Genomic DNA, 25,563 nt, shown 5'->3' on the forward strand with positions numbered 1-25,563 from the left:
GCACTAAGTTTCCAAATGTTAACTTTAAATGTAAAACTTTAGTCAGGAAAATGAAGGTGTTACAAATATTGGAACTGATCTTTTAATTAGGATTCCAACTCAAAAATTATGATGAGGTTCATTAGACAAAAAAGCATCATTCATCATTCATTCTTTATTTCCCTGGAACTTGGCATAATGATCTTGGCTTATATGGTCATTTAAATTGCCATGGCTTATCATAGAACTTCTGAATTCATTCATATCACATATCAACACATTTACTGAGTGTTAAATGTAAACACTTATGTGGCACTCTATTCAATGCCAGACTGCAATGACAGATATAACCAACTTCAGCGTTTGCAGCCTTATGTCATATTTCTAATAATTGAATGACACAGTATGGAGACTGTCCTACTTTGATTTCCCCAGGAGAGAGAGAAAATGGGGAAAGGATGGTTTGATCAGTGCACCTGTATCATTATTTTGGTCCTTGCACGAGTATTGAGAGTGAGTGGATGCTCTGAATGTTGTAAATGCTTTCCCAGGACTCAATGATCCCTTGCTAGACCTTCAGCGTCATATTGGTGTTGTTCAAAGGTTGTAGCTCTTAATTCATGCTTATACACCCAGTCATTATTTCCAAAGTAAAACCCATGAGGCTGGACTCAAGAGATTTACAGTCTCACTTCTCTCCACTAACCCTCCAAGAGCCATTGTATGGAAGCTGAGTAACCCAGCTATACTAGTTTCCCACTGTTGATGTAACAAATCACAACAAATATGGCAACTTATACAACACAAATTTATTACCTTAAAGTTTTGTAGGGTAGACAATGGAAATAGGTCTCTGGGCTTTTTTTCCTTTCGGAGGCTCCAGGAGAGCATCTGATTCTGTGCTATTTCTAGCTTATAGAGGCTTCTCACATTCTGTGGCTCATGGCTTCCTTCTCTCTTCAGTGCCAGCAACATTGCATCTCTCTGTGTTTTTCTTCCATAGTCACATACCCTTATTTTATTGTTTAGGCTCCCTTTTCCATGTTAAAATCTTTTCTGACTATATGGAGCCTACCCAGGTAATCCAGGATAATCTCCCTATTTTGAAGTCAGTTGATTAGCTACCTTAATTTCATTTGCAACTTTAATTCCTCTTCACCATGAATCTAACATATTCATAGGTTCCAAGGATTAGAGCATGGACATCTTTGGCAGGCCGTTATTCTTCCTATCATACTAGCCTAGACTCTCTTCCCTCAGGGTCAGTCCTTGGTTGGGGAACTAAGATCCCTCATGCTACACGGCATGGCCAAAAAGCCTTTAAAAAACTTAAAAAATAAATTAACTAAAAATAAAAATAAAAAATTGAGATACCAATATGTATGCCACTTCACACATTAAGCCAGCTTTTTTGCTTTTAACAAGTAATTTATAATTCAAAGTGATTTCCAAATAATAATGGGTATAAGCAGTATTTGAGATATCTGCTCAAACATAAGATAATATGAAATATCTGTGGTTCTATTGGTGCCAGTGTCTCAGGCTCTGTGGTTTGTTGCTACATTTGTCATTGAAGTAAATGCAAAATTTTACTTCAAGATTGTTGAAAACAATAAACATATAACTTTCTCCCCACGCAAATCCACAACCCCTCCTGAAGTCTATTTACAGTTTCCTTAGGAGCCCAGGGATTCCAGGTTAGAAACCCTGCAATATGAAATAGGATCACCTGGTCCTCTGCATGATAATAAAGTAATGAGAATTTTTAGTGTTTTCTGGGGGAGGAGAGCTGGCAGTGGAGTGTGTTGAAAGCCCTGGAAGTCTAGGAGAGGAGAGATAGGACTCTTTGCTCGAACTCTAAAAGCAAAGAGGTGAATGGGGACCCAGGTAGTGTGGATGGACTTCCAGGGAGGAATTTTCCATGGCCATGATGGCTGAGGGGATCCTGAGAACCACCTCATTTCCTGTTCCATCTGCGCTGGGCCCACAGATAATACCGGCCAAACCTTCAGGAAAAGCCTGTAACACAAAACACTTCTGTGTTAGTATGTTGAGGGTGGGGGCAGGGGCAAGAATGGGCAGCATACATGTTTGGAGGGGGCCAACCGAGAGCGTGGAAGCCTTTCCTAGTGGCCAGAGCAGCCATCCCAGACTTGCAGAGACAGCTGTTAGGAGCCAGGGGACCATGAATAAGAAGCTGGCAACGCGGACTGAGTTAGGACAGGCACAAGGCCACCCTTCTTCAAGCCAAATATGTTAGAGGTAAGTGGCCCTTGACTGAGAGGGAGAAGCTGGATCCCACCTGCCTGGATACGAGGGGAGACACTGAGGTTACAGCAGGTTAAAGAGTTGAACGTAACCCTATATGAACGTGATCCTGTATAAATGTGACCCTGTAGGTAACGAAGGGCTGGACCCTAGAAGGGAGTTGAACAGAGGGAAGTCTGCTATCAGTGGGGTTTCAGAAGGAGCACCGGGGCAGTGATTGGGGATCGAGTGGACCAGAACACGCTGGAGACAAGCTGTTCAGAGGCCATTGCAGGACTTGGAACCACCAGGAACATAAAAGGAGGATGGAACCCTTAGAATCATGCCTTTTAGGGAGAAGCAGTTCTGGACTTAGCTGTGCCTTTCCAAAGCCAAACAGAACTGTCCTGCTTCTTCAGCAAGAAAAACAAACAAAATAACTTGTGTGATTGCTTTGCTGTAGATGGAACCGGCCACCAAGTTCCTCCATCTCAGTGTGTCCTCACAGAAGAGAAGAATCATAGCGCTGAATCTCAGCACTGAGATTCAATAAAGTTACATCTTTATTAATCCTGAAATTATTCAAGAGTTAGAATCTCAGCAATGAAATTTCCTTGTTAAGTCTGATGGTGGTGAGTGGAGTGGAGGGTGGGGTAATGGGAGGGGCAGAGATGTCAACTGGCTTCAGACTCCCTTTCATCCAAGTTCGTTTCTGGTAAAAGAGTCATAGGTGAGGCTGGGCGCCAGTCAGAACTGTGAAGCTCTATTTAGTTCATATCATACCTGAAACATCATTAGTTTGCACTGGTGCTTCTTCACTGTATCTGCAGACAGAGTGGACATGGGAGCACTATTGGAAGCAGAGAATGGAGGCCAGAAGGAAGGAAGGAGCAGTCTTTTTTAAAAATTAATTAAAAAATTTTTTTTACTGAAGTGTGTAGTTGATGTACAATATTACATAAGTTATAGATGTACAACAAGAATGGAGGATATTTGTTTGGAGCCTTCAAATTTTTATTTTATTATTCCATATTTCTTTTGAGTCATTTGAAAGCTTGAAAGAAAGTAAAAATGTGACAGAAACATTTTCCACTTTCTTTCGGTTACAAAATAGGCCCCCCTTTCTACAAAAAGTTAGTGCATATCACCCCATAGTATACTAACGTGGTTAAAGAAATAACTGAAAAAGCCATTAAGCTTATTCTATTTTTAAATGTCCCCCCTTTCTTGTTTATTCCCTAAAGTCATGCAAAAATACTGCTCAGATCATGTGAACAGAGGATATAAAATGGCCCTCTCCTGATGATGGTGATTTTGAACAGCATGTTAGCAATGAAGGTATTTATGGCTGAGAGAGTAATGGCGAAACATATGTGAAAACAATAGATTATTCATGCAGGGGCCATAATAGCTCCGTCTGCCTTCAGCACAAAGATATACAAGACCATGCATGGGATTGTGATCAAAATAAACAGTTGAACCAGCGTGCATGACCAAGCAGGCTGTTCTCCCTGGCATTCTGGACTCTCTTGCTAGGAAGGCATGTTGCGGCCCTTCACCAATGGAAAAGGAATTGCTGCAACCTTTAACCCTGCTGCAAAATGAGCTGTCAAAGGTTCACACACTGAAGTGCATCTGCTCTTAAGAATGGAGGAATCTTGATAAGCATGACCCTGAGGACTAAAACACGGGAGAAGTCCAGCAGCCTTTCAGTCAGTGCTTCAGAAAAGACTTCCTGGAGGAGGAAATGGCAACCCATTCCAGTATTCTTGCCTAGAGAATTGCATGGACAGAGGAGCCTGGTGGGTTACAGTCCACGAGGTCGCAAAGAGTCAGACATGACTTAGCGTCTAAACAACTCAGAAAGGACTTAAGTGTTTCTAGCCTGGACTTACATGGTGCTAATGGTCTCATGTGGCTGCGAAGCACTTGAACTGAGATGTGCTTTATTTTTTAAATTAGTTAATTAATTTTTAAGTTATTTTTGGTTGCACCGGGTCTTTGTTGTTGTGCGAGGGCTGTCTCTAGTTGTGGCGAGTGGGGGTTACTCTCTAGTTGTGGTGCTTGGGCCTCTCATTGCGATGGCTTCTCTTGTGAAACACAGGCTCTAGGTGCACAGGCTTCAGTAGCTGCAGCACATGGGCTCAGTGACTGTAGCGTGGGTTTTGTTGCTCTGCAGCATGTAGAGTCTTCTGTGATCAGGGATCAAACCTGTGTCCCCTGCATTGGCAGGCGGATTCTTATCCTCTGTACCATCAGAGAAGTCCCTGAGATGTGTTTTAAATGGAAAAATAGTAGCCAGATTCTGAAGTCATAGTTCAGTGAAAAGAATGATGAACATCTCATTAGTCATTTAAAGTTTTTGATTACATGCTAAAATGATAATATTTTGGATCCATTAGGTTAAATGATATATATTACTGAAATTAATCTTACCTGTTCTTTTTTAATTCAGTATTTAGAAAATGTTAAACTACATATGAAGTTTGCATTTTAATTCTGTTAGTAGAAATGTTATTTTGTCTAGTTAGAAATAATCATGAAGTTAATTCATGTAAATCATATAGTTACAATCTGGTATGCAAGCCCTCTTTTATAAGATTCTGTAATCTTTGTGAGGCTTCCCTGATAGCTCAGCTGGTAAAAAATATACCTGCAATGCAGGAGATCCCAGTTCGCTTCCTGGGTCTGAAAGGTACCCTAGAGAAGGGAAAGGCTACCCACTCCAGTATTCATGGACTTCCCTGGTGGTTCAGATGGTAAAGAAACCACATGATCTCCTAATGTTCCTCTTTTTTTAATTTTTTATCTTTTTTCTGGTTCTGTGCAGTCATTTCAGAAAAGCTCTTGATGTAAAAAAGCTCACAGGCTGTCTTCCTGAGCATCATGGAGGCTGCTTGGCCTGTGGTGGTCCACACTGAACCCAGGATGGGGTAAGAAGGTCATCCCCACAGAGGGACAGAGTTGGTGGCAACAGTTGCTAAGAACTGGCCATGCAGACTAACTTTTTGGCCAAAAGGAAGAGGGGAGAATCTTTGTTACTGACCTGGGTCTCGGCCAGAGAATGGCCCAGATGGGATTCTCAGAGTCTTGGACTATGTTTGAGAAAGGGTCCTCCCCTCCTGTAGCTCTCTCATCCCCTCCATCCCACTGCCCAGGTGGAGCACCTTAGGCACCACCAGACCCTTCAAGTTCTCTCCATGCATCAGTCCTTTTGTGTCCTACCCAGCCTACACTGAATCTTATCACCTCAAACTCTTATCCCTCAAAACTGCCAAATTCCTTGAAAAACCTCTAAGATGTCAGGCTTTTCCTAAACTGGAATCCATCTCCTAAACTGCTTTCTTCATTCCTATCCCTGGGTCATTAGGCAGTTACTGAGCATCACTCAATCGAGCAGAATGGTCCAGGAAAAATTCATGGGTTGCAGCTGTACCCTCAGAGATGCACAGCAGTGCATATGGTGGGCAGCTCTCTTGTTCCCTTCAGGAAACTTTACTACTCCCAGAATCTCTGAGAATTGGCAAAAAGAGCTCCATCTAATTAGTTTATTCTGATATTATTATACAATCTGGACAACTCTGCCCTGGGGGAGGGGAAATGTGATTTCCAGAGTCCCAGCAGGAAGCATTCCTGGCTACACATACTTATGTAGGTGTTTAGTTGCTCGGTCATGTCCGACTATTTGCGACCCCATGGGCTGTATCCCACCAGGCTCCTCTGTCCATGGGATTCTCCATGCAAGAACACTGAAATGGGTTGCCATGCCCTCCTCCAGAGGATCTTCCTGATCCAGGGATCACACCCTCCTGGGGTCTCCTGCATTGCAGGCAGATTCTTCACCCACTAACCACCAGGGAAGCCTGACTGCATTGATGTAGGTGCCCAAATTCTGACAACCTGTGCCCCTCACCCCTAGAACTTGGGTCCCTGCAGTGTCAGCAGCTTGTACATTCTGTACATCCCCAGGGAAAAAGAAGTAGGGTTGGAGTCTTGTTGGCACAAATCAGCCTTCTCCAATGAGAGAAGAAACTTCAAGGGATGTTCAGCAAATGATTGACATAGGACATAGTCATGCATGTGTGTATGTATGTGTGTGAGTGTGAGCATCAGCGAGAGTGCGCAAGTGTACTCTTCCACGTGCATGCACAGCATGAAGTGTAGTGATGAACCACATGATTCCTTGGCACCCAGGCTGTGCTCAGCATGACTTCAAGCAAATCAGAACTGGGAACAGTAGATAAGAAATATAGGGTGGACTTAAATGTGGGTTCCCTCTAAATCTCTCTCTCAATGGGCTACCACATTGTTCTCATCTCCGCCTCTTAGAAACTATATACTTCCTCTCTGTCTCTGTTTCTGTCTCTCTGTCTCTGCTTGAAGGCTTGAGACCTGGCCCTTTTTACATCTATGAATATTTTACCTTTATAATAAATTTACTGTTTATTCAGCTAGTGTTGATGTTTCTGTGTATTACAATCAAAAGTAAGCTTGCCTAAGACAGACACCTTATACTTTGTAGAGTTTGTCCTCTGAAATGTGCATTTGTGGGTTTCACTGAGCTGGAGCCATGTGATTCATCACTACATTTCTACCTTGTTCTTTATAGAGAAGAACCACATTATTGTATATCTCCCTGGTTTTGAGGCTCTAAGAGCAAATGGTCTGAGTCATTTGTGTGAAATTTTCAAGGAGACTGTGTCCATTAAACAAAATCTGACTTGGTGATCAGGAATGAGGCAGATTATGGCCATCATTGCTAGTCCAGCAATCAGATGCCTCTGATGTCTATTGAAAATGTTGGAAAAACTGGGACTTCTCTATATTTGTAGGTTCCTGATTTATGATAAAAAAATATATTTAATTGAACAACTGAAATTCATCTCAGCATCCCTAAAACAATCTATTTTGGTCTAATTTATGACAACTTCTGGCCTCTATAGTTCTCAGTTCTCCTTTTATTGACCACTGTGCTCACCTCTGACCCACAGCCACTGCTGATCCATTCTCCCCTCCCTTTTCTCCTCCTGCATACTCTCCATTGTGCAGCCTACACCATGCTAATCCTGTCCCTGTGCATGTCCTCACACACTTTCCCCACTAATCCCTGGACTTCCCTCAATTTAGCCCAAATTGCACCTTCTTCATGAAGAGTTGCTCAGAGTCTCTGATTGCAATCCTTTTGGTTTTGGAATTTCTATAGCCCAGAGGTTCTCAACCAGGGGCAATTTTGCCCCCAAGTGACACTTGGTAATGCACATCAAAGAATGTTCAAACTACAGTACAGCTGCACTCATTTCACATGCTAGCAAAGTAATGTTCAAAAATCTTCAAGTTAGGCTTCAACAGTACATGAACCGAGAACTTCCAGATGTACAAGCTGGATTTAGAAAAAGCAGAGGAACCAAGATCAAATAGCCAATATCAGTTGGATCATACAAAAAGCAAGGGAATTCCAAAAAAAAACCCACCATCTACTTCTGCTTCATTGACTATGCTAAAGCCTTTGACTGTGTGGATCACAACAAACTGTGGAAAATTCTTAAAGAGATGGGAATGCCAGACCAACTTACCTGCCTCCTGAGAAATCTGTATGCCGGGCAGGAAGCAACAGTTAGAACTGGGCATGGAACAATGGGCTGGTTCAAAATTGGGAAAGGAGTATGTTAAGGCTGTATATTGTCACTCTGCTTATTTAAATTTATGCAGAGTACATCATTCTGGGCTGGATGAATCAGAAGTTGGAATCAATATCACCAGGAGAAATATCAGCAGCCTCAGATATGTAGATGATACCACTCTAATAGTAGAAAGTGAAGAGGAACTAAAGAGCCTCTTGATGAGGGTGAAAGATGAGAGTGAAAAAGCTGGCTTAAAACTCAACATTAAAAAAACAAAAATCATGGCATCTGGTCCCATCACTTCATGGCAAATAGATGGGGAAAAAATCGAAACAGTGAAGATTTTATTTTTTTGGGCTCCAAAATCACTGAGGATGGTGACTGCAGACATGAAATTAAAAGACACGTGGTCCCTGGAAGAAAAGCTATGACAAACCTAGCTTTGCTGACAAAGGTCCATATAGTCAAAGCTATGGTTTTTCCAGTAGTTATGTACGGATGTGAAAGTTGAACCATAAAGAAGGCTGAGTGCTGAAGAATGGATGCTTTTGAACTGTGGTGCTGGAGAAGACTCTTGAGAGTCCCTTGGACAGCAAGGAGATCAAACCAGTCAGTCCTAAAGGAAATCAACCCTGAATATTCAATGGAAGGACTGATGCTGAAGCTGAAGCTCCAATATACTTTGGCCACCTGATGTGGACCCTGAAGCTGGGGAAGATTGAGGGCAGGAGCAGAAGGGCAGGACAGAAGATAAGATGGTTGGATGGCATCACTGACTCAATGGACATGAGTTTGAGCAAACTCCAGGAGATAATGAAGGCCAGGGAAGCCTGGTGTGCTGCAGTTCATGCAGTTGCAGAGTCAGACACGACTTGGTGACTGAACAACAACATAGTCCAGAGGTTCTCAATCAGGGGCAATTTTGCTGCCAGATGACACTTGGTAACATCTGGAGATATTTTTGGTTGTCTCGACCAGCGAAGGGAAATAATTAGTAGAGGCCAAAGAGGCTGCTGGGCTTCCCAGGTGGGACTAGTGGTAAAGAACCTGCCTGCCAATGCAAGAGATGTAAAGGGACACTGGTTCGATCCCTGGATCCAGATGATCCCCTGGAGGAGGGCATGGCAACCCACTCCAGTACTCTTGTCTGGAGAATTCCTTGGGCAGAGGAGCCTGATGGACTGCAGACCATAGGGTCACAAAGAGCTTGGCACAACTGAAGTGACTTGGCATGAACACATGCAAAGAGGCTGCTGAATGTTCCACAATGTGCAGAACAGCCTCCAAACAAAGAATTATCCAGTCTACAAATATTGATAATGTTGAGAAACCCTACAGTTTAGCCCAACTGTGGCACCATACACACTATCATTTGATTACTCATTATGGTGTAGAATCTTAGAGTTGGATGGGAACTTTTAGAAATCATCCTATCTCCTGCCTGAATTGTCTGGGTAAGAAGACTGACCAAAGAGATGCTGAAAGTCACAGAGTGAGTCTCTGGCACGGCTGTATCCTGATCCCTGTGTCTTTGACCATTTCCATCTCACAGTGCAATTGTTTTCTTTCTCCCAGGTACATTTTAAAAGCTTCTATAAGCCAGGTTAGGATCCATTATTATACCTGCAATACTCTCCCCTCCAACCTTCTCCCCTCAGCCCAATACAAGGAACACAGTACACATCTTGTTGTCAAATCACAATAACCTTAGATTTTATAAAATACCATTTGATACCCCTGCAAACATATTTTTCAAAGAACTGTAGGCTTCTCTCCTGGATATAATCTCTCAAAATGAAAGATGACTACATCTAAATCACAGAAAGAAGAAATTCTACAGAGACCTTCTGCGGAAGTAATTTCAACATTAATTAAAGTAAATACCAGCCAACTGAGTCTTATGCATTTAAATGATGGTGATGAAAATTGCCACCTTCTAGCCCAGAGGAAAACAGGAAAGGTTTCTATTCAGGGGAATGATTAACTGAATTCGTGTAGAGAAACTGGAAAAAAAGCTCACAAAATTCAACAAAAACCAGAAAGGATGGAAAATTGTATAAGTTTGTAAATTTGGTTCCTAGAAGCTCTAGTTATAACACATTCCCATAAATAACTTAATTTTCCATGAAAAAAAATGTATTTAAGCTATTATTGACACAGAATTCAAAGAGGCCAGGTTAAGTAAAAAATGACAGAAGAAGACTTTGTATTGGAAAAGGTAAGCTAATTGGCTGCTACCCTGCATTTCAGAGGCAGAACAGTATAAGCAGAAGTTCAAGTGTAGGCCTGGAGTGAGTTGATCCTGAGTTTGAGTCCAGGCAGCTGTGTGACTTGGGTGAATGCCTCCATCCTGCAAATCCTAGTCTCCTAAGCTCTGAAGTGAAAATCAGTAATAATACTTACCCAAATATAAAATTGTGAAGATTTGATGATGGAACACAGGAAAAGTGCTTGCCCCAGAATAGAGCTGAATCTAAGAGATGAGTAAAGGAGAGCTAATATTACAACTACCTCTACCTATGATTGTTTACTTTTATTTCTGGAAAAAAAAGGGAAAATTATTTAGTGTTGGGATGTTAAATTTTATTTCCTCAAAAGAAATATGGCAAACCCTTCCTAATATGAATGAGAACTTTGATCACATTGATGTCTTCACATTTAAAATAAAACAGCAGGTAATGACTTTTAGATAATGCACATGTGGGGCTTTTTAAATTGGGTGAACACATTTGTATGGTTAGGTACCTGGGAAATTAGTGAAGCTTCATTTCTTTCCTTCCTCCCATCTTCCCTCTCTCCCTGTCTCCATTAATAAGACGTGCAAATGCATGTACATGAGGTTCCGTGATAGTAAAATATCTATAGTAAAACACTTAGTCAAGCAGCTAAGTGTTATGGAAAAGTCTGAGAAGGAAAATTTTAGAGCCTTAGGTTCCAATTCTGGCTCACACTAGCAATGAGATAGCAGGCAAGACACTTAACTATCTCTCATCTGTAAAATAAGTGGCTTGGCAGATGATTACTGAGGTCTCCTCTAACTTTTAACTACTAGATTGTACTTTTATTTCTGGAGAGCCACAAGCTGACATCCAATTCAAATATGTTGTTAAAAATGGTCCTGTCTTTTTAATAGTAAGTTCAATCTGTAAGAAAAGAGTGAAACACTATTCTTTTCTAAAATATTTGTCATTTTGGAGATACCTTGGTCCAATCTTTTGACTACATTTTAAGTTCCCAAACTATAACTGGCTTTATGGGTATGTGACGTACACAGGGCCTCAAGCTTAGAAGGCTCCATACCAGACTATGGCTATCTTGAAATTCTTAATTCTGAAAAAAAGTTTTCATTTTACACAAGACTCTGCAAATTATGTAACTGGTTCTGGCTACAACTTACAACTTATAGTTTAATTTCTAGGCCCAGGACTCCTTCTTTTTCTAAATTAGAAACCCATATAGGCCTCTTTCTCCTGCAGCTACTCTGTATTTGAGTTGGAATAAACTGCTTTACCTGCCAGATTGCAGGATGTGTGGACGATAGTGTAAAGGACATACATACCCTCCTTTGTCTTCAAAGGGCCATCCCTCAGCTTCAGCCATCCGTAGTGGCCTAAGCTGCTTTCACTGGGAATTCCCACCTCACTGTAAATGTTTGTGAGAGTCTAGTAGACTGTGTAGAAGACTCAGTGAAGAGACTAAAGAGTCCTCCTTTGAAAATCCAAGACTGACAGGCCAAACAAGCGTCTGTTCTGTGAAAACCTCCAGTGCCCACCTTGTCCTCTTGTTTGTGTTCTTGAACATTTGTTCAAGACCTGACCACTTTGTTTCAGAAGGAGTCTCTAAAGGGCAGTAAATAGGGAACTGGCTTCCCAGGTAGTCCAGTGGTAAAGAATCTGCCTGCCCATGTGGGAGCGCAGGAGACAACAGGTTGATCCCTGGGTTGGGAGGATCCCCCGGATGGGGAAATGGCAACCCACTCCAGTATTCTTGCCTGGATAATTCCATGGACAGAAGAACCTGGTGGGTTGCAGTCCATGAGGATGAATGCAAAGAGGAAACTACTCAGAGAAAGACTCTGAGGTCAACTGCTCCTTGTGATGATAATTCAACTTCAAAAACCACTTCTGACCTCTTCCGTAGTGCGTAGTGCGCTTGCAGTCCTTGAGCCAGGCGGGGAGGGCACAGCAATGAGCAAACACAATGAAGACAAGCTAATCTCAATTTATCACGGTGGCCTGATCATCATCGGTTTACTCCCTAGCCTGTGAAATAAGGATACTACTTACTTCACAGAGCTGGCGTGACGATACAAGGAGATAATAAGTGACTAAGGACTTGAAGAGTTACTTCGTAGAAGTATTTGCAAGGTGCAACGTGGGCACACGATTTAAAAACAAAGGTAAATTGTTTCTCGAGATGCGGAGAGGTTTTTCTCCCCAATAGGAGCAGCTTAAATGGAAGTGGAGATAGGAAGAAATTTAAATGATTTGACTTTCCTCATTTTCAAACGGAGAAGGCAATGGCACCCCACTCCAGTATTCTTGCCTGGAGAATCCCAGGGACGGGGGAGCCTGGTGGGCTGCCGTCTATGGGGTCGCACAGAGTCGGACACGACTGAAGCGACGCAGCAGCAGCAGCAGCATTTTCAAACACTGGAACTTGACACCCCGTGCAGAACCCCTCTCCAGACCAGTCACCGAGGGGAATGCCACCTGAGTAGAGATGCCAGCAGAGAAAAGAGATCCTGCCCATTCCAGCGCTGTCCATGTCCGCCCATCCAGAGCTTCCAGACCTGTTGCGTCTTTTTCTCTTCCCACGCCCGCCTAGTCCAGGCGTCCGGGAGGACAAGCCCCGGCGACCCTGCCCCGACCCCGGGCTCCCGCGCTAACTGGGCAGCTGCTGTCCAGCGGTTCTGGGAAAGGGAGAGCGAGAGCGCGGACAGGAGGGTGGGGCTGGCTCTGTGGGCGGGGCCATGGACTAATCCCGGCAGCGGGAGCTGCGGACCTACTTGAAGAGGAAGCGAAGGCGAAGGGGAGAGGCTGGACCAGGCCGAGGTGGGCGGGTCCGAGGGCGGGGTCACTGGATGTGCCTCCTGCTGGTGCAGGCGGAGCCTGGGGCTAGGCTGGGAGAGGCGGGGCTGGGCTGAGGTGGGTGGAGCCTGAGGGAGGGACCCTGGCTGGGCGGGGTGCGCAGCGCGGGGGCTGAACCCTGCTAAGACTAACCCTGTCTGCCCGCGGGCCCCAGAGCTGCACTCACTGCCGAAGCCCGGGACGTGGCGCCCCGGGGGAGGAGGGCGAAGGGACTGAGCGATGGCTCCGCGGGGACTCCCGGGGTCCGCCGTGCTCGCCGCTGCTGTCTTCGTGGGAGGCGCCGTGAGTTCGCCGCTAGTCGCCTCGGGTGAGTGCCCTGTCGCGGCTGGGGCTCGCAGGAGAGCGCGAGGGATCCGGACTGCCGCCCCGCTGAGCCCCCAGCTCCCCTGGTCTTGACACAGCCGCGGAATCCTGGCGCTGAGCATCTGGCTGTCCGGGGTGGGTGGCCCGGGTCGGGCGCGGCGCGTGGCGATGGTTCCTGGCCCTTCCTTCCCGCCCGCTTGGCTCCCGCCTTCTCTCTTCTCTGCTGCTACGAGAACCTGTTACCAGCAAACGGCCCCTCCCCGCCCCCACCTCTGAGCTGTCTGGCTTGTAGGGACCCGAGCGGCTCTTGCCTTCCTTGCGCTTCCGCCTGGGTGGAGCGACCCGGAGCCCTGCGGACCCCTTTCCTGCTCTTGTCCTCAAAGGGCCCGCGAGCGGAAGATCGTGACACCGGCGACCGGGTGCGCTGTCGTCGCCGGCTTCCTCCCCCCTCTTTTTTTTTTTTTTTTAATTTAAATCTTAAAGCCTTGAGGAGTTCTACTTTCTTTCCAAGTTCTATTTTAGCATCAGTCTTGGAAAAAGGGAAGGCGAGTTTGTAAACTTACCTTTCTGTCTTCTTTGAGTTGATTCCTATCACCACAAGAGGAACCTTCTCTGGTCAGAGCAGGAAGCCATCAGCAGAGATGATAAAATACTGTCTCCAGTGATGAACTTGGAACAGGAGTTTTTAATTGAAATCTAAGACGAGGTGTAACTTTCATGGAAATCCTTTTTCACACTCTTGTTTTTATGACTATAGACGCTAGGGATTCCTTACCATTTGTCCCCTCTTAATTGCCACCTCACAGCAGTAGTTAAAATAATAAATGTATACCTTCTTGGCCAATTGGGGTTACTACAGCCTGGAATCTTACGTCAGCAAACCCTTCCAAGCTTGTGCAGCTCCTCTTCAGGTCCAAATAATAAGCAAGTAACTGGAAGCCTTCCAACCATGACTATCTCCTCCCTAAAAACACATATACTGCTCTTCTCTCCTGAGAAGAATCCGCTTGCTTGCAGCTTTTAAACTGGCTTAGCTCCCTGGTCTTCACTCTTTCATAGAAACCAGAATATGTTAGGAAGGGAACTGAACGATATGTCTCTTGAGTCTTTATTAGCAGATCCATACTTCCTTCAGCCAACCACCCTGAGGAAATGGCCACTAGTGACATGTATTATTGGATGAGAGATTTTGGGTTTCACCCTGCATACCATTACTGAGACAGGTAGGGGCATGAAAGTGAAAATGTTAGTCGCTCAGTTGTATCTGACTCTTTGGAACCTCATGGCCTGTAACCCGCCAGGCTCCTCTGTCCATGGAATTTTCCAGGCAAGAATACTGAAGTGGATAGCCATTCCCTTCTCCAGGGGATCTTCCCAGACCCAGGGATCGAACCCAGGTCTCGTGCGCTGCAGGTGGATTCTTTACCGTCTGAGCCACCAGGGAAGCCCCGATAGGGGCATCATCAGGTTCAAATTGGACCTCAGGTTGTACATGGTACTTACAGGGCTAGAATCAGTTGCTCCAGAAATTGAAAAGCTTAACAATTTGAAGAGGGAAGTTGTTAAAAATTCAGCACATGATGCATGTAATCAGTCATAGCAGGAGAAATCCTTCCATAGTGTGAGTATGTATTCTGATGGATCTTTGAGCAGCACCAGCACTCCGAACTGGAATGTGATGATGAAAGCTCTTAATTACCCACTATAACACTTTAGAAGAAGGAGGTATCTAAAAGGAAACAGTACAGAGTACAGATGTGCCAGTGTGACTTGAGACCTGTTTCATGGAGAAAAGATGCCTTGAGCAGCTAACATCTGGTGCCCATGGAATCTAAGACAGTGTTAACTTTTGTAGGCTTAGTTTAGGGAAGTAGGGAGAAAGTTGGGAGAAATGTTGAGTATCTGTTATGTGTCAAGCTTTGAGCTGGGCACTTTATATTCACTTTTATAGTTATTTCTCTTAATTCTATGAAGTTCTGATTTCCAGTGCAGCATCTGAGGCCCAGAGAGGTTAAATAATTAGTCCAAGAACCCATAACTAGTGTGTCATTCAGCATTCAATCAGAGAAGCAGAACCACTAGGAGGGGTGTGTGTGTGTGTGTGTCTACATGTATCTTTATCTTTGATAACCCAGCCTGCTTGATTCCAAAGTTCATTCTCTTTCCCCTATACCTCACTGCTCCTCAGAGAGAAATAGAACAGAAATCAACTTCGGTGTCTTGTTGGGGTTCTAGGATAGGGAGTTTAGGACATCATAGTATTGTTAAGTGTGGGGTTATCAGACTTTGGGAAGCAGAGAAAATAAGGACAGTTAAGTGCACAGTGGGTAGTGGCAATGTCTCTTTGACTTCCTGCCTAGTAGAACCTCTTTAAGCTTCTGTCTTAGTAGCAGCATTTGAAACTGTATACCACTGCACCAGAAGGGATGGTTTTCTACACTCGGTTTATTTATGTCTTTAAGTTCTCTGGTTACTTAAGGCTTAGTTTCTCTGCAGACAATGGGCATAGCCTTTGAATAAGGAGTGGACTGAAAAGGACCAGGGACTGGTGAATGAGAGGTGCTCTCTCCTGGGGCTCTGTGGGCTTCCATCCAGCCTCCTGACTCCTCATTTAGATGCTCACGATAAGCTTTATTAAATTCCGGGTTGTCCTTTGGCCAGGTAGCTGCTTGGCTGTGTATCTATGTTATTTGTAGTCAGTGGGCAGAATGTTTTGAGAAAGCAACACTTTGGGGCTTAGGCTTCCGAGCCCAAATTGTATTGAAAGAGGAAATGAAAAATTCGAGATGTGCCTGCCATTTCCCATCTTCCCCGCTTATCCCCCCAAAGTAAATTAAACAACCATTGCTATTTGGGAGTTTGAGTAATTGAGTTTGAACAAGAGACATCAAAGACACAGGTGATGGAGGAAAAAGTTTTCTTGCTACTTTTTAAAGAATTGTTTGTCTCTGATGTTGAAGTTCAATTACATATTGGGACAGAAGAGAAGTTATTTAAAAATTGATAAAAAATGATTGAAATTGTTATTGGTTAAAACTGTTATGCTGAGTGGTTTCTGAGAATTGTAGGGTAGTTACTTCAGTAATTCTAAAGATTTGGTGGGCTGCTAAACGCTAGGTTGTGTTCAACTCTTCTGTGACTCCATAACCTGTACCCTGTCAGGCTCCTCTGTCCACTGAATTTTCCAGGCAAGAATAGTGGAGTGGGTTGCCATTTCCTTCTCCAGGGGATCTTCCCAACCTAGGGATCAAACCTGATTCTCTTATGTCTCCTGCACTGGCAGGCAAATTCTTTACCACTGCACCACCTGTGAAGCCCCAAAGATATTTATAGAGTCGTTAATAGTGTAAAGACATGATAGAGTGGAAAGAGTACCAACCTCTAAGTCATAACCCTGGACTTGAAGTGTGCCTGCACTTTCTGAAATGTGATTCTCTCTGCCTCTATTTTCTTGCCTGTAAAATGGGTATGTGCCAACCCCAATCTTTGTCTGCCTTACTGGCTGCTGCTGCAGCTAAGTCACTTCAGTCATGTCCGACTCTGTGCAACCCCATAGACGGCAGCCCACCAGGCTCCCCTGTCCCTGGGATTCTCCAGGCAAGAACACTGGAGTGGGTTGCCAGTTCCTTCTCCAAAGCATGAAAGTGAAAAGTGAAAATGAATCGTGTTCGACTCTTAGCGACCCCATGGACTGCAGCCCACCAGGCTCCTCCATCCATGGGATTTTCCAGGCGAGAGTACTGGACTGGGTTGCCATTGCCTTCTCCAACTGGCTGCTAGTGAGGATCAAATGAGATATTGTCTCTGAAAGGTATTGGCAAATGGCAAAGTGGTATATAGCTTTTATCCTGTGTATCTTTTTTCCCCCTGTATTTATTACCCACAGTGCCCCTTAGACTAGACTTACAATGTCAGTCAAATTGTCTAATAAATGTAGACCACGCATGTTTTCATTCTGGAGGTGGTGATGGTTTGCAATCATAGGTTCCTTGTAAACGTATGAAAGTCTGGAATGACACCTCAGATTCACGAGTTTGCTGCCACTGCCTGGGAGTTGAGTAGCCAAACCTTTTTTTTCCTATTTCCCCTCAGCTAAAACACAGTGCTTTTGAAATTTCTGGAGAATTCCTCAAAAGATTTAAAGTTTGGAGAGGAGGGGAGAGAATCACCTTTGATCTCATTACCCCAAGGCACTTAGCCCTGTCAGCCTGGTCTTCTATATGTATTTTCTACTTGGAGGAGATCTTAATGCAAATATACTTTTTTACCCTGTGTTTTTTACCTAATGTTATACTTAAAGGTTTCTCCATTTCTCTATACACTCAAAAAGTGGCTGCATAATATTCCATTATATGGATTCTCTGTATTTTACCTTTCTTTGCTTCCATTTTAGATTTTAGTTTTTGCTAATTATTTTCAAGTGAATTTTAAAGCTCATTGTTTAGGTGAATACCCATGCATAAAGCTTTGTCTAGATATCAATGACTTCCAGAGAAAATGGGTTCCTGAAAAGGCACTGTTGGGAGTCAAAGGTATTTATGTTTGAGGCCACTGAGGACACCAACCTTAGTGACTAAAGGGTGTCCCATTTTACATTCTCACAGCATTGTTCAAAGGATCACTTTTGACATTGTTGGCATTTTCTCTGCAAAGCATATTTGCTAACTTATAAGGCAAAAATTCCTGTAGGACTTCCCTGTAGTAGCTCAAACTGTAAAGAATCTGCCTGCAGTGTGGGAGACCAGGGTTCTATCCCTGGGTTGGGAAGATCCTCTGGAGAAGGGAATGGCAATCCACTCCAGTATTCTTGCCTGGAGGGGCCAGGGGCTACAGTCCGTGGGATCACAAAGAGTTGGACACGACTGACTGACTAACACACACAAGGCAAAAATTGGAAACTTGGTTGTTTAAATTGGTATGTCTTTGATTACGGGTAGGTTGACTATTTTTTTCTAGTATCTAAAATGATTGCACATGTCTGTAATTCTTTATGGACAATTCCGAAATCTGAAAACAGAAAGATTTTTGAAGTTTTTTGCATATGCTCTTGGTGGGTAATACCTAACCTGAACCAGTGTGGGATTCTACAGTGTCTATTTACCTCACTTAGTTTGAATGTTGCTAAGTTTTGGCTGCAGTAATATTGGTGAATTTGATTTCTAAGTGTTACAAAATGTGTGCTAAATGCATGTGTTACCTTTTGAGGATTACAGCCTGAATTCCCAAGCACATCTGACCTCCAGATTTTCATATAAGGGATTATGGTCCTGCATTTCCTCTTCCACAGCTCATCTATTTCTTGTTTGTGGACAGTCAAATGTAAAACTGCTCAAAATAGTAAAATACCTTATGGAGAAAAAGAACTCCTCCGATGAGTGGCACTTTGTAAAAAGAAGCACTGCTTGGATATTTTAGCATGGTATCTAATAAAGTAAAGATACTTGGGTAAAGCTGAGGATTCGAGTATTTTAGGTGGGTTTAGGAATGGGACATAATAGGATGCACATTATAATGGAAACTCTGCGTTCCTCTGCTACTGACACAGCTTTCTTTGTAAAGGGGAAGAAAAACAGAATCCACCCAGGGGCCTTTCTGAGGAGGGAGGGAGGAATGATAGAGGGTGCTGGATACCCCAGGCAAACTGAGTTCCTGTGCCCAGTCATCTCACCCTGAAGATCCTTTTGCCAAACTTCTTGAACTCAGGGTTTTTCTACCCTACTATTTAGTGCCCCAAGCTTCCTGCCTTCTTGTCTTTTTCATCTCAAACAGGTGCCAGCTCTTCCCAACTCCCTCCTCCATCCCATTTTGTGTGCACATCCCTGTGTGTAACTGCATTCCAACCACGGAGAAAATGCCTGTTGTATACAGAGTGAAAAACCTTTGAACTGCTTCCCTCATCTGTGTTGTGGAGAAAATATGGCAGAGTTGCTTCATTGGGATTGTTATGATGATTACATGAGATAAAAACAAGAGTGCATGGCTCAGTGTTTGACATGCAGCAGGTGCTAAAAGAGTATATTTCTATGTCCTTAACCAAAGACGACCTGTCACAGCTCTCAGATGGGACGAAAGTTGCTACCTGCTCCAGAATTTTCCTTTCAGGTCCTCTGTTATCACTCTGACTCATCTTGCTCAGAGCCCAGCTGCTGAGTCTGGGGTGTCCTGGGCAGGAGCAGAGGAGGCAAGGTGGGCAGAGCCAGTGCCCCAGGGGAGGAGGAGTAGGGACCAGTGAACTTGGCAGAGAGCTCTCTCGGGATGCAGGGGATGTGCGGGGCTGAACCATTAGCTACCAAAATTAGGCACGGTAGGAGAGAAAGAAAAAAGGAAGAAACTGTTCATCTTTATAAGGGTAAAACATGACAGTTTCTTTTGGAAGAATTTTGAAAGATTCATCAACTGATTTTTGTATAGCCAGTGGATCTTATTTTTGACAATTTTCCCCTAGGATTGGTGTAATTGTCCTAGTGACATCCTTTTTGATGATCCTGAGTATAACTGCTCATTGTTCATCTTCTCATTGTTCAGTGGTGAACGTTATGTTGAAGTAGAATATAATTAGAAATATATATAACATAAACAATAATATATGATGTATAATATATGTATGGAAAGAAAGCGAAAGTGTTAGTCTCTCAGTTGTGTCAGACTCTTTGCGACTCCATGGACTGTAGCTTGCCAGGTTCCTCTGTCCATGGGATTCTCCAGGCAAGAATACTGGCATTCTCATTCCCAGTATTCTGGGAAATGGGTTCCCATCTCCTTCTCCAGGGGATCTTCTCAACCCAAGGATCGAACCCAGGTCTCCTGCATTGCAGGCAGATTCTTTATCATCTGAGCCACAAGGGAAATGTAATATATGTATAATAAACATATTTAGTCTCTGTCCTCAGTTCTTGGCACAGAGTTCCTCAAACCCTTGAAATTTCCTAAATGATTAGGATATCTTTTTCTGTGAGGAGCCCCCTTTGAGTGAATACTAATCTGGCGATGACTTAGGGTGATGCCCCTAGATAGCCTCAGGATGGGATGATCATCTGAAAGAGGGTGGGGATAGAGCTGAAACTTTCAGCCCTCCTTGCCCAGCCACCTCTGAGAAGGGGAAGAGGCAGGGGGAAGATCACAGATTAAGCGCTTTAAAAATTTGAATAACAAGATGGTGAGCTTCTGGGTTGGTGAGCACCTGGAAATGTGTGGTGAGTGGAAACCCCACTCCTTTCCCATCCTGTGCATCTCTCCCATCTGTCTGTTTCTGGGTTATATCCTTTTATAATAAACTGGTGATCTGCTAAGTCAAATGTTTCCCTGAGCCACTCTAGCAATTTAAACCATACTCAGTGAGGGGGTTGTATAGCCAGTTGGTCAGAAGCACAGATGACAACATGGACTTGGAATTGGTTCCTGATGGGGGTGGGATGGGGGTGCAGCCTTGTGGGTATGAGCCTGTGGGGTAGGACACTTTCTTTGGGTAGTGTAGGAACTGAGTCAGCTGCTTGGTTGTTGTTTAGTTGCTCAGTTGTGTCTGATTCTTTGTGACCCCATGGACAGCAGCTTGCCAGACTTCCCTGTCCTTCACTTTCTCCGAGAGCTTGCTCAGACTTATGTCCATTGAATCGATGATGCCATCCTACCATCTCATCCTGGGACAAGAAGCTACAGCCCTGATAGTCTCCTCAAACCTTGTTTAGCAGATGAGGATACTGAGTTGGCTTAGCCAGGTCTCAAGCAGATCCTTCAGTCTGTCTCAGACTCTTCTCGTTGAGTTAAAGCTGCCTCTCCACTGCATGGACCCCACTTTGCTGCTTCTGGCAAGTTCTCCTCTTGCCCTTGGCCCTCATGCTCCAGGGTCTGGTTTCTCAGCTCTCTGGCTTTGGGGTGGGTGAGCAGGCCCTGAGAAGCATGACTTTGGCTAACTGACTTCTGAGAGTAATTGTGTTGTTTTAATCACATCATGTCAGTGTCAAATGGGACTCTGTGGTCATCTTAATTAAACCCTCCCTTTGCAGATGGGGGACCTCTAGGTTCAAGAGTCTATGGGAATCAGAATGGCGATAGCCCGTGGTGGAGGAGCAGAACATTAGTTCTGGTGAAGGATTGTGTGTATGTGTGTGTGTGTGTGCTGGTCACCGTCCAAAGCTCAGATCCAAGTGAAGGAACCTGAAACAGAGCAGAGGCTTAAAAACCTTTGAATGAATGGAGGAAGGAAGGAAGTCTGAGCTGAAATCCAGGTGTTCTGACTCAGCCCGAGGCTTTTTCTTTATAATAAAGTGAACACTTATTATAACACCCACAAATCTTTGCTGTAAGTTTCCTCTCTCTCCTCCCAAATTGGAAGGACAGTTTTGTCTGCCAGCATTTATGGGCTGCGTGTGTGTGTGCTAGATCACTTCAGTCGTGTCCTATTCTTTGCAACCTTTATAAACTGTAGCCCACCGGGTTCCTCTGTCCATGGGATTTCTCCAGGCAAGAGTACTAGAGGTGGGTTGCCATGCCCTCCTCCAGGGCATCTTCCTGACTGAGGGATAAAACCAGCGTCTCATGTCTCCTGCATTGGAAGGCAGATTCTTTACCACTAGAGCCATCTGTATTGGGTAAAAACCTGGATTTTGGAGCAGAGCTACAGAAGTTCGGATCCCAGGTCTGCTGTCTACCGGGGCTTCCCAGGTGGCACTGGTGCCAATGCAAGAGACTTAAGAGGCACAGGTTCCACCCCTGCATGCATGCTGCCTGCTACCCATGGCCCATTTAGCATCGTTTGATCTCAGTACTGTTTTATGGGCTATATTGCTCCAAAAGTCTAAGATGAAGACTCTGGTCATGGAGAAAAAAGAATGACAATACAAAAGTAAGCAAGTACTGCCTTATCAGGTGAATATGGTGGGAGATTGATATATTTGAAAGTGTGAAAATTTTCAATGCAAAGATTTTCAAAACCCAAATCCATGCATGAAGTTTACTTTACCTAACTGGTCCTTTAAACGGATCTCTTAATTTCATATCATATTGTCAATTTTATAATACTTTATACCTTTCCTTTATGCCTTTCACAGGTTCATTAAATATTTATGTATTTATTTGGCTGCACTGGGTCTTAGTCGTGGCGTGTGGGATCTTTAGCTGCTTCAAGTGAACTCTTAGTCTTGGTGTGTGTGATCTAGCTCCCCAACCAGAGGTTGAACTCCAAGCCCCCCTGCATTTGGAGCATGGAGTCTCAGCCATTGGACCACCAGGGAAATCCTGCAGGTTAATTCTTTAAATTATTTATTCATTCTGCAAATGCTAGCCAAGTGCCTTACTGGTGTGCGAGGCACTAGGTTGAAGTGATGAGAATAAAACAGACACAGTCTGTGCCTTTATGGAGCCAGCACAGGTTATCAGGGAGGCATCATGATCAAGTATCATTACTACCTCGATAAGGAAAGCGTGGCACAGGGCCAGAGTGCCTGACCTGGGACTGGGGGCGGGATGAGAGTGGAGTACTGGTTGAGCAAGTACTGGAGGAAATGAAGTTTGAACCTATACTTGTGAAAGTGTCGGCATTAACCAGATGAAGAGGATAGGTGGCCATGGAAGGGAGGGGTGAGGGCGAGCAAAGTCATTGCATTGATCCCCAAACTTGAGCATGCATCAGAATGAACTATAGGACTGGTCACAACACAGATAGTCACTCTCACCCTCCCCTAGTGTCTGTAGGTCCCAGAAGGGACTGGAGAATTTGCATTTCTACCTCCTTCCTGGATGATGCTGCCTAAGTATCTTAACCTAGAAATCCCTCCCCTCTTCTTGGGGTAGTCATCCTGTTTTCCTCTCCTTCCTTGAGGCTGAAACTGTGGATAACACTGCCAAGAAAGCTTTCCTATGTATTCTCACCATGAATATCTCCTTCTGTGAATATATACCTTGAGTCTATGAATACATATTTTGAAGTGAAAGTGAAAGTCACTCAGTCGTGTCCAACTCTGTGACCCCATGGATTATACAGTCTATGTAATTCTCCAGGCCAGAATACTGCAGTTGGTAGCCTTTCCCTTCTCCAGGAGATCTTCCCATCCCAAGGATCAAACCCAGGTCTCTGGCATTGGAGGCTGATTCTTTACCAGCTGAGCCACAAGGGAAGCCCAAATATATACCTTGAGTCCATTAATGCATGTTTTGAAGGTAAAGCTCATTTCCCATGCATGATTGCCAAGTCAGTATTCTATATTATTTGACATAGAATTATAGGCAGTTGTTTCTACTGTGTTTTGTCTTAAGTAGACAGCAGAGCATATAAGGCACACAAATATTTGATTGCTTGATCAGATTTATTTTTTGCAACTGGTATAAGGAGCAGGTTGCTGTATTCTCTGTTTTGTAGAGATGAGGAAACAGACGTACAGAGGGATTGCCAAGACGAAGAGAAGGGAAATGTCTCATTCACGTCCTAGATGAGGGGATAGTGGTGGTGGTTTAGTCTCTAAGTTGTGTCCAACGCTTGAGACCCCATGGACTGTAGCCTGCTAGGCTCCTCTGTCCATGGAGTAGATTGCCATTTCCTTCTCCAGGGGATCTTCCTAACCCAGGAATTGAACCTGGATCTCCTGCATTGCAGACAGATTCTTCACTGATTGAGCTATGAGGGCTTCCCTAGATAAGGGGAAGCCAGAGCTATATACATGTTCATTGATTCCAAATGTTCTTTTTCGTTATGTGAAATTGCATGTACTCCATGCTGAGCACTACTGGTGCAAGGAAGGTCTTATATATGTTTATTATTATTATCACTTACCTTTTCATTGTAGGTCCGCCTACTTAAAGAGAAAACTAAGGCAGCTTAGTTTTGATTGAATGTAGATTTTGTTCTTAGTGGAAAATGGGCGATTATCCAAGGAATTCTTCAGAAATTGTCTATTTAGTTTTAGAGTAAATATTTCAAGGGACTAATTCAGTTTACATGTCATTTGATTTTGAAATGACTTTTATAAAATTCCGGAGTGAGGGAGATATTTTAAAAAATAAATTTCAGCTTCCTGAAAAGACACAGATTAGACAGTTATGCCATTACCCTTCTCAAGTGGCCAGATAAGTTTAGTTGAGTGGCTGGAGATTTATAAAGAACCTGGGGATGGGAGGTGGGGGATGGCTGAAATAGATGAAGGGGATTAAGAGATACAAACTCTAGTTATAAAATATATAAGTCATGGGACATATTATACATAAGAGGGAATGTAGTTAATAATATGGTAATACCTTTAAATGGTGACAGATGGTAACCAGATTTATTGTAATGATCATCTTATAATTCATATACATGTCTAGTCACTGTGTTGTATACCTGAAACTAATCCAACACTGTGCATCAATTATACTTCAATAAAAATAAGCAGAAAAAGAAAGAAAGGAAAAAGAACCTCTATATAAAATGTCACATGGTAGGTAGGGTTAAAAACAAACAACAGTTCTTTTCAGTATCAGTAACATGCCAAGCCTTCCTCACCCATGCATAAACCAACATAATGTGGTTCTCAGAGATTCCTGTAATGGGTGGAAGCTGGAAGAATTCATTGGGCTTTCTGTCTCACAGTATAACTCGGAAACACTAATTTCCAAATATTCCAACAGCTCTTCATAGCTGGAAGTCTTCAACACAATCATGTGAATTATTCACATTATAAGAAACGGCAGCCCGGAATTTCCTGGCATTGGTAAAGTGGCAGATGGCTGATGAACTGGCATTCCTTCATTTTTCTTTGCATGTTTGTATGACCTGAATGCTTCTGCAACTTCCTCAGTTCTTTCCAATCTACTCCTCCTCTACTGAAGCAAAATACAGAATCATTACCGATAGAAAAAAAAAAAAAGAGGCATGGGCTATTGCTTAAACCCAGAGCCAAGAAAGCTGGGTTTTGAAGGTAAGACTCATTTCCCATGCATGATTGTCAAGTCAGTGTCTTAATAGTCTTTGCAGGTAAAGCATGTAGATATTCCATACAAACAGCATGCAATTCATTTAAAAATGAGGACCTTCTTTGAAATACTGTTAGGTGCCATGTAGGTACATGAAATGAACAACAAACTTGGTTTCTGTTCTCCACCAATTTGAGATGGAAATGGCAGAGGAGATAAGCTCTGAATACAAATCCTTACAGAATAAAGGAAGATGTGTTTAGGATCATCAGAGACCTATGAACGAAGTGCCACATGGGATCTTGGAGAAGATTTTCCTTCTGATAGGAGGGGTGGAAAAGCCTTGAGAGCCTAAAACTTGGCATGTTAAGCAAACCTTAAAAGGGAGTGTGGGCATGGCAGCCCAGCAAAAGGCATAGTTTGTGCAGATGTGTGGAGGT

At 43.6% G+C, this 25,563-nt stretch overlaps 1 protein-coding gene and 1 long non-coding RNA gene across 3 annotated transcripts in view; one reads left to right on the top strand and one right to left on the bottom strand.

Annotated features, from left to right (window-relative positions):
- Positions 1–771: 771 nt before the first annotated feature.
- LOC145520408 (uncharacterized) lies at positions 772–12,874 on the bottom strand. The gene is made up of 3 exons (XR_014064460.1): positions 11,407–12,874; positions 10,251–10,320; positions 772–1,998 (listed from the first exon to the last, which is right to left on the bottom strand). It is a non-coding gene; the product is annotated as an uncharacterized LOC145520408 (long non-coding RNA).
- A 122-nt stretch (positions 12,875–12,996) lies between these two features.
- The window catches only part of RELL1 (RELT like 1), a 78,134-nt gene continuing 65,567 nt past the window's right edge, over positions 12,997–25,563 (top strand). For both annotated transcript variants that reach the window (XM_081526634.1, XM_081526563.1), the window contains exon 1: positions 12,997–13,244. Coding sequence is in view for 1 of the 2 variants with exons in the window: in XM_081526563.1 (XP_081382689.1) it covers positions 13,157–13,244 (88 nt within the window). In the remaining variant the exon portion in view is untranslated. The remainder of the gene's footprint in view (positions 13,245–25,563) is intronic.

This window comes from Giraffa tippelskirchi, chromosome 1 (assembly GCF_054371585.1).
Source record: "Giraffa tippelskirchi isolate mGirTip1 chromosome 1, T2T-mGirTip1v1.2.pri, whole genome shotgun sequence".
Taxonomy (NCBI): domain Eukaryota; kingdom Metazoa; phylum Chordata; class Mammalia; order Artiodactyla; family Giraffidae; genus Giraffa; species Giraffa tippelskirchi.